The sequence below is a fragment of the Acipenser ruthenus genome, chromosome 48 (genome assembly GCF_902713425.1).
Source record: "Acipenser ruthenus chromosome 48, fAciRut3.2 maternal haplotype, whole genome shotgun sequence".
NCBI lineage: Eukaryota > Metazoa > Chordata > Actinopteri > Acipenseriformes > Acipenseridae > Acipenser > Acipenser ruthenus.
In genome coordinates, this window is record NC_081236.1 from 5920972 (window position 1) to 5930971 (window position 10000).

Consider the following 10000-nt stretch of genomic DNA (forward strand, 5'->3'; position numbering starts at 1 on the left):
ACAAACGGACCGCTAAAGTGACCTGGAATACATGAACTCAGCTGCTCGCTTCTAGTTTTGTGAAATCGACAGACGACGTGTCTCCTTTTAAGAAGTAGGAGTTCATAAAAGCTGGAGTTGAGGGTTTGAAAACGTGACCCAATGAGAAGTCTTGTTTTTGTTTGACAGCGTATAAAGATTTTACTGACAAAAAGGCCTGATATGTTACATTGGAAGTGCTTCGCCTGTAAAGAGTTTGATAGCATGTTTACTTGATTTCCATTTTTATCATTCAAATACTAAACAGGTAAGATGCTCCCTCTGCAGATTACAGATTCTCTTCAGATTTCCGCGGTTCTGTGCAGTTTGGGACGGCCTCTAGGCTTGAGGTTTGCAGACATGTGATAGACAGTCTCTGGGTTCGGGCAGCGATGCACATTTTAATTTGAGCTGCTGTGCTGTTATAGATTCATCTGATAGAGACACAGGGATATCTTCAGACGGCACGGTTCAGGTGTTTTGAGACTTGTGGAAAGGATGGAAGTTTTACAAATATTACAATTTTTTTTTATCAATAACTAGAGTAAATTATCAAAATCTATTGTTCTGTATATGACTGGTTGTATGTTATCCTTACAGAGGATTCTATGAAGAGAAATGTAATAAATGAATTTTCAAATTTGACAGGCCCTCGATGTGCGTCTCTTGTTTTGTGTTTTGTTGTTCTTCAGAGCCGGGCTCGCTGACAGGTTTAAAACACAACGCGTCGCTTTCCCTGGCGTTCTGCTGCCTGGACTTATTCCTGCGATATCTTTATCAACACAATCGCCATGGTTTATGTTTTTATTAACATGTCCCTCGTCATGAATAGTTCTGAGGAGTTGTTTTAGTTTTACATCAGTTATGAACGGAGCGCGGAAGGGAACTTGAGACAAAAAATATATCTCCTAGAGACACACAGGTACTGACGCACGCACACGCACACACACACACACGCACACACACAGGTACAGACACACACACAGGTACTGACACAAACACACACACACACAGATACTGACCCCCCCACACACACAAATAGTGACACACACACACAGGTTCTGACACACAGGTTCTGACACACAGACACAGGTACTGAAACACACCCACACACACACACACACACACACACACAGGTAGTGACCCACACACACACACAGGTACTGACAGACACACAAAGAGGTACTGACACACACAGATTCCAATTCCAAAACGTTTTTCCAATATTATAACAGCAAGAGAGGAGTTTAAATGTCTAAGAGACACAAACGGCAAAATCACATACGAGGAAAAAAAAAATAGCGAGTATATTAAATGATTACTTTACACAGGTTTTTACAAAGGAGGACACGGACAACATGCCCCACATGTCGACCTGTTCCTATCCAGTTTTAAATAACTTTAGCATAAGAGGCAGAAGTGTTAAATGGACAAGAGCTCTTAAAATAAACAAATCCCCTGGGCTGGATGAGATCCTCCCAATAGTACTCAAAGAAATGAAAGAAGTTATTTACAAACCGCTAACCAAGATCATGCAACAGTCTCTTGACACAGGGGTTGTACCGACAGACTGGAAAATAGCAAACGTAATACCAATCCACAAAAAGGGAGACAAAACCGAACCAGGTAACTACAGACCAATAAGCCTGACTTCTATTATATGTAAACTTATGGAAACTATAATAAGATCCAAAATGGAAAATTACCTATAAGGTAACAATATCCTGGGAGACAGTCAGGATGGTTTTAGGAAAGGGAGATCGTGTCTAACTAACTGCTTGACGTTTTTGAGGATGCAACATTGAAAATGGATAATTGCAAAGCATACGACATGGTTTATTTAGATTTCCAGAAAGCTTTTGACAAACTGAACGCAGTAGAGATTCAAGGAAATGCATGCACATGGATTAGGGAGTGGTTAACAGGTAGAAAACAGAAAGTACTGATTAGAGGAGAAACCTCAAAATGGAGCGAGGTAACCAGTGGTGTACCACAGGGATCAGTATTAGGTCCCCTGCTATTCCTAATCTACATTAATGATTTAGATTCTGGTATAGTAAGCAAACTCGTTAAATTTGCAGACGACACAAAAATAGGAGGAGTGGCAAACACTGTTGCAGCAGCAAAGGTCATTCAAAATGATCTAGACAAGATTCAGAACTGGGCAGACACATGGCAAATGACATTTAATAGAGAAAAGTGTAAAGTATTGCATGCAGGAAATAAAAATGTGCATTATAAATATCATATTGGAGATAATGAAATTGAAGAAGGAATCTATGAAAAAGACCTAGGAGTTTATGTTGACTCAGAAATCTAGACAATGTGGGGAAGCTATAAAAAAGGCCAACAAGATGCTTGGATATATTTTGAGAAGTGTTGAATTTAAATCAAGGGAAGTAATGTTAAAACTTTACAATGCATTAGTAACACCTCACCTAGAATATTGTGTTCAGTTCTGGTCACCTCGTTACAAAAAGGATATTGCTGCTCTAGAAAGAGTGCAAAGAAGAGTAACCAGAATTATCCCGGGTTTAAAAGGCATGTCGTATGCAGACAGGCTCAAAGAATTGAATCTATTCAGTCTTGAACAAAGAAGCTACGCGGCGATCTGATTCAAGCATTCAAAATCCTAAAAGGTATAGATAATGTCGACCCAGGGGACTTTTTTGACCTGAAAAAAGAAACAAGCACCAGGGGTCACAAATGGATTAGATAAAGGGGCTTGCAGAACAGAAAATAGGAGGCACTTTTTTACACAGAGAATTGTGAGGGTCTGGAACCAACTCCCCAGTAACGTTGTTGAAGCTGACACCCTGGGATCTTTCAAGAAGCTGCTTGATGAGATTCTGGGATCAATAAGCTACCAACAACCCAACGAGCAAGATGGGCTGAATGGGGCCGCCTCTCGTTTGTAAACTTTCTTATCTTCTTATGTTCTTAATTTGTTAGACAATTACATCTAAAACATTATTTTGAAACTAAAACACAAACTGCAATTCATCATAACCCTTTCGATAAATTTAAGAAAAAGTCTAATTTTTCCAGTAGGGGTACAAAATGCTACATTAAACACTTTTAGCAAATTTGTGGAAAATTATATTAGCTGCATTGTAAAACACAGACTTTTTTTTCAACGTTTGGTTGTGGATATGCGATATTCTATTGTTTTTCACAAATTACCCCTGTGGTTCACAGGTAAAACAATGGTTGTGAAATAATTCACAATTAGTCTTCTTTAATGTCCAGTTGTTTTGAAAGCTCTATAGCGGCTGTAAATAAGGTAAACAAGGCTTTTTCCACATGCTGGGTCTGTATGCGCTGTGCAGTGCGAATGTCAAACTAATGTCGACTATCGAACATCAGACTTTACCACGGTTAAGTAAACCTTCTTTCCTTTGCTGTCTTCCACAGTGAAATCCCTATGGACCCCAGGACATTCCTCTGGGGTTTTGTATGTAGGCATTTAAATTCTCACTGTCTAACTGTGATATAGTTTTAAATCAATGTGAATTGATTAACCATTTCCAGTGTTTTCCGGTTTTAATTGGCTATACACTGATTTATCGATTTATTTATTTTAGTATGGTGGTGTTTTATCGTTTTTTATCGGTTGTATTGCAAATCAGAAGCCCTATTTATAATGCAATCTTCATTAACAGTAAAATAATAATAATCATGACCATGAAACATAAATATAAGTAATTGCTATTACAACTGACAGCAAGGATTTAACACATTGCTCATTCTTCACTAAAGTTAATCTTTTTAAAAGCGATTCTATTAAATGTAATGTTAAACTGCAGTTACAGTGTGATTTTACTGCAGTGTGCTGTTAAACTGCAGTTCCAATGTGCCTATTGTTGGACCTGCAGTTTATTGTTCAAGGCCATTTAACATAATGAAGGTCCTTACCAGACGATAAAGCGCTCTTATCAGGGTTATAGTGCTATTATAAAATTGATACGTTAAAAAAAATCACATGTCCAGTTTTTGTGTTTGTTTTTCCGTGATTTTATGCAGCACTGGTTTTTTTGTTGTGAATGAATGCAGACACGTTCCTCCTTATTCTATGAGTGATGCGGTTTGCTCAGAATTCCACCTGCGGTCGGGTCGTCTTCACTCGAGCTTCATCCCAGCCGTGGACACTTCGTGGGTGTTTATCGGGTAAAAGCTTCTGCTTACATGGAGCTGCTCTTCAGTTCAGGCACCTCGTAAAGAAAAGCGAACATGTTTTGTGAACTGTTTGTAAAACGTAAACAATAAAAGCACAGCTAACTTTTTTTTATTATTATTTGGATTTGAGTGCATGTTCGTGTGTTTGGTCTCTGTGTGTGTTCAGAAGTCAAAGCCTCCTTCCTGGCTTTAGAGAAGAGAGCGCCGTGCCTGTGTTGTTATGATTTGCTGAAATAAAGTTGCTGAATGTAATCAGACTGCATCCAGTTGATTTTATCAACTCGTCATTCAAACCGGAGACTGGTTGCTATTGTGGTTACTGTGTTGACACTGACAGCAAACACTATTCCCTTCCACGCACCTGGACTCACAGGGCCCTCTGGTGGTCCTTTAAGGAAAGTACACCTGCGGCAACTCTAGGTGATATGTGAGACAGCGCTCCCTACTGGTCATGATGGGAATGAGGACCCATTGTTAGACCCTGGGGCCCCACTAGACTAAGTGAGGTCATATCTACAGAGTAGAGAAAAACTCAAAATGAACACAAAAATGCAGATATGTGACCATAAAGTGGCATAGTCTGCTTCATGACAGGAGGCACTTTGAATAAAGTCATGCTGTAACCCTTTCAAGAGCAGCTTATTTATTTAAACCTGCAGACAATGTCAGCAACTGCTGGTGAGCTGGTGATCAGCTACAACTTGGGAACTGTTACAAAGTGAACAGCAAATAGATTCATTTAGGAGTGTAGACAACAAACAGCTGATATAGAGCCATTCAACCAGAACCCAGTCTCCTGAACCACACTGTATAGAAAGGGATCCATCGCTATAGAGCCGTCTCTGTTCAGCCCCTGTGCTGCCCATCACCCAGTCTCCTGAACCACACTGTATAGAAAGGGATCCATCTCTATAGAGCAGTCTCTGTTCAGCCCCTGTGCTGCCCATCACCCAGTCTCCTGAACCACACTGTATAGAAAGGGATCCATCGCTATAGAGCAGTCTCTGTTCAGCCCCTGTGCTGCCCATCACCCAGTCTCCTGAACCACACTGTATAGAAAGGGATCCATCTCTATAGAGCAGTCTCTGTTCAGCCCCTGTGCTGCCCAGCACCCAGTCTCCTGAACCACACTGTATAGAAAGGGATCCATCGCTATAGAGCAGTCTCTGTTCAGCCCCTGTGCTGCTCATCACCCAGTCTCCTGAACCACACTGTATAGAAAGGGATCCCTCGCTATAGAGCAGTCTCTGTTCAGCCCCTGTGCTGCCCATCACACAGTCTCCTGAACCACACTGTATAGAAAGGGATCCATCTCTATAGAGCAGTCTCTGTTCAGCCCCTGTGCTGCCCATCACCCAGTCTCCTGAACCACACTGTATAGAAAGGGATCCATCTCTATAGAGCAGTCTCTGTTCAGCCCCTGTGCTGCCCAGCACCCAGTCTCCTGAACCACACTGTATAGAAAGGGATCCATCTCTATAGAGCAGTCTCTGTTCAGCCCCTGTGCTGCTCATCACCCAGTCTCCTGAACCACACTGTATAGAAAGGGATCCATCGCTATAGAGCAGTCTCTGTTCAGCCCCTGTGCTGCCCAGCACCCAGTCTCCTGAACCACACTGTATAGAAAGGGATCCATCGCTATAGAGCAGTCTCTGTTCAGCCCCTGTGCTGCTCATCACCCAGTCTCCTGAACCACACTGTATAGAAAGGGATCCATCGCTATAGAGCAGTCCCTGTTCAGCCCCTGTGCTGCCCATCACACAGTCTCCTGAACCACACTGTATAGAAAGGGATCCATCGCTATAGAGCAGTCTCTGTTCAGCCCCTGTGCTGCCCAGCACCCAGTCTCCTGAACCACACTGTATAGAAAGGGATCCATCTCTATAGAGCAGTCTCTGTTCAGCCCCTGTGCTGCTCATCACCCAGTCTCCTGAACCACACTGTATAGAAAGGGATCCATCGCTATAGAGCAGTCCCTGTTCAGCCCCTGTGCTGCCCATCACACAGTCTCCTGAACCACACTGTATAGAAAGGGATCCATCGCTATAGAGCAGTCTCTGTTCAGCCCCTGTGCTGCCCATCACCCAGTCTCCTGAACCACACTGTATAGAAAGGGATCCATCGCTATAGAGCAGTCTCTGTTCAGCCCCTGTGCTGCCCAGCACCCAGTCTCCTGAACCACACTGTATAGAAAGGGATCCATCGCTATAGAGCAGTCTCTGTTCAGCCCCTGTGCTGCTCATCACCCAGTCTCCTGAACCACACTGTATAGAAAGGGATCCATCGCTATAGAGCAGTCTCTGTTCAGCCCCTGTGCTGCCCAGCACCCAGTCTCCTGAACCACACTGTATAGAAAGGGATCCATCTCTATAGAGCAGTCTCTGTTCAGCCCCTGTGCTGCTCATCACCCAGTCTCCTGAACCACACTGTATAGAAAGGGATCCATCGCTATAGAGCAGTCCCTGTTCAGCCCCTGTGCTGCTCATCACCCAGTCTCCTGAACCACACTGTATAGAAAGGGATCCATCGCTATAGAGCAGTCTCTGTTCAGCCCCTGTGCTGCCCAGCACCCAGTCTCCTGAACCACACTGTATAGAAAGGGATCCATCTCTATAGAGCAGTCTCTGTTCAGCCCCTGTGCTGCTCATCACCCAGTCTCCTGAACCACACTGTATAGAAAGGGATCCATCTCTATAGAGCAGTCTCTGTTCAGCCCCTGTGCTGCCCAGCACCCAGTCTCCTGAACCACACTGTATAGAAAGGGATCCATCGCTATAGAGCAGTCTCTGTTCAGCCCCTGTGCTGCCCAGCACCCAGTCTCCTGAACCACACTGTATAGAAAGGGATCCATCGCTATAGAGCAGTCTCTGTTCAGCCCCTGTGCTGCTCATCACCCAGTCTCCTGAACCACACTGTATAGAAAGGGATCCATCGCTATAGAGCAGTCTCTGTTCAGCCCCTGTGCTGCCCATCACCCAGTCTCCTGAACCACACTGTATAGAAAGGGATCCCTCGCTATAGAGCAGTCTCTGTTCAGCCCCTGTGCTGCCCAGCACCCAGTCTCCTGAACCACACTGTATAGAAAGGGATCCATCGCTATAGAGCAGTCTCTGTTCAGCCCCTGTGCTGCCCATCACCCAGTCTCCTGAACCACACTGATTAGAAAGGGATCCATCGCTATAGAGCAGTCTCTGTTCAGCCCCTGTGCTGCCCATCACACAGTCTCCTGAACCACACTGTATAGAAAGGGATCCATCGCTCTAGAGCAGCCTTGTTAGAGGACTGCAGTCTCTGTGAAAATAGTAATAAAAATAAAAAAAGATGCCATAGATTGAGATTGAAACTTTATTGAAATAAATCAGCAAAAATACATTCAGAAATACAGAGTAGTAGAGTATCATTGTCATGCACAACCCTTCATACAATACAATGACATGAATCACATATTTTCTTTGGTACAGCTCGTGTGATTTCTATGTGTTTGCATGAGATGAACATGTTTCATGAATGCATGGATTTGCCCCCCACCCCTCTGCTCCCCACACACTATAATGCAAAATAAAACTTTTTCAGTGACCCTGTTATTTTTATGTTTTTTACAGTAATGTAAATTAAATATCATCAGAAACAATAAGACATTTCCATTTAAATCATAAGCTGTAGCAAACCACCCTACTCATAGCCTTAATGACTTAACCCCATGTTGCATTGCACCCTGCAGACTGCACATATATTTCTGTGTGATAATGCAGACCTATTTAAAGACCATAGGGGGCGCCACAGTGCTAGTGTATGCTGCAGCTTCACTTGCATTGCGACAGGCTCCAGTCCTGGAGGGATTTCCTCCAGATAGAAACGCAGCCATGGTTGGAACGCAGACCTGGACTGGAAGAGACCAGCTTGCTGAGCTGCACTAGGACAACTCGTCTCGTTTACCCAGACAGAAGCTCAGAGTGACCCAGGCTAGAGCTGCCCATGTCATTGCACTGGAGGATCATGTGAAAAAGAGAACTGTCCTTCATCTGCCATCTACCTTAGCCCTGTCCTCCTGATAAGCAATTCAACACCTGTATCCTGGCTGCTGTTTGTAATGTACTGCAGCATCAAGACCTTCCAGGTGATTGTATCATTATACAGGAGCTTGTTCCCTTCCTCCCTCAGTAAATGTGTTTGTGGTGCCCTCTATGGGATTTAATAGTACACTGCAAGTTGTACATTCATTCTGTAAATCCATGCTCTGCCATGCCATGGTGAAGAGGCCTGTTACTCTGTTACCACTCTGAATATATTCTTTACAAGGTGAAAGAAACTTGCACCAGTAACTAATGTAACCTCTATTAGAATCATTTACTACATTAAAACACACACACATCACCTTAATATAAATATGTGCTGCACCAGTAAATAATTGAACATATATTTAAATTATCATTAAATTAAAACACACACACCTCACCTTAATATAAATATGTGCTGCACCAGTAAATAATTGAATATATATTTAAATTACCATTAAATTAAAAACACACACCCCATCACCTTAATATAAACCAGTAGATAATGTCAGAGTAATAAAAACCAGTCGATAATGTCAGATTAATATAAACCAGTAGATAATGTCAGAATAATATAAACCAGTAGATAATGTCAGATTAATATAAACCAGTAGATAATGTCAGAGTAATATAAACCAGTAGATAATGTCAGAGTAATATAAACCAGTAGATAATGTCAGATTAATATAAACCAGTAGATAATGTCAGATTAATATAAACCAGTAGATAATGTCAGAGTAATATAAACCAGTAGATAATGTCAGAGTAATATAAACCAGTAGATAATGTCAGAGTAATATAAACCAGTAGATAATGTCAGAGTAATATAAACCAGTAGATAATGTCAGAGTAATATAAACCAGTAGATAATGTCAGAGTAATATAAGACAGTGCTGCTCTGAAAGCCCCCGCTTGTCATTGTGGGCGCTGGTATCTCACGGCTTGAAGTACTTCTTCTTCTCCTCCTCCTCCTCCTCTTCCTCCTTGTGGAATATCTCCCCGTCTTGTTTTCTCCAGCGCAGATTAACACCGTCCATTGGAAAGTTCTTGGAGAGGTGCTCCCGAATCTGAAACAGCAACACAAGAAACACAGTGTTATCAAGGAGCACCACATCTCTCTGTGAATCTATCAGGGAAATGAGAGGACACTAGAAGGAACTAAAGGGAAGCAAAGTCAACGTGAGATTAGCTCATCAGTGTCACACGAAGCCCAGTACACAGGAAGCAGTGTCAGTTTGGATTTCTGAAAGGGCGTGTCACCTACCTGCTCTAAAATGGCTTCGCTCACTTTGGGGTCCTCAAGATTCACTCCTTGGGGTACGTTTAGTTTGACCCTTGCTGTTGCCATGTTATCTGTGCAGACAAACAGAAGAGATCACACAGCCATTAAATAAACCCCATGTCAAACAATAAGACCCCACGTAGACTGTAACATACAGCACAGAATGTGAGTTAAGTGCAGGGCTCAGGTGGGGTGCTGGTACCTAGAACACAAGAAGCAGACGTGTAGAGGTAGACTTTCAAAGATGAACTCTTGTGTTTAGATGTTTAGAGGAGTGTCTAATGTTAGGGCAGTTTTCAACAGTATAAACAGGGTTACCTGTAGACAGAATATTTGCTGGACAATTCTTATTGTATTACTTGTATTGTAACACTTGAAATGTATTTGCTTACGTTTGTAAGTCGCCCTGGATAAGGGCGTCTGCTAAGAAATAAATAATAATAATAATAATACAATATAATGTAACTCT

The 10000-nt window shown here is 42.5% G+C and overlaps 1 protein-coding gene across 1 annotated transcript in view; it reads right to left on the bottom strand.

Moving 5' to 3' along the window:
* Positions 1 to 8989: 8989 nt before the first annotated feature.
* LOC131721208 (macrophage mannose receptor 1-like) overlaps positions 8990 to 10000 on the bottom strand; it is a 22100-nt gene continuing 21089 nt past the window's right edge. The window contains exons 13-14 of the mRNA XM_059014621.1: positions 9514 to 9602; positions 8990 to 9316 (exon numbers count right to left, since the gene is read on the bottom strand). Of these exons, the coding sequence (XP_058870604.1) occupies positions 9185 to 9316; positions 9514 to 9602 (221 nt within the window). The 3' untranslated portion in view covers positions 8990 to 9184. The remainder of the gene's footprint in view (positions 9317 to 9513; positions 9603 to 10000) is intronic.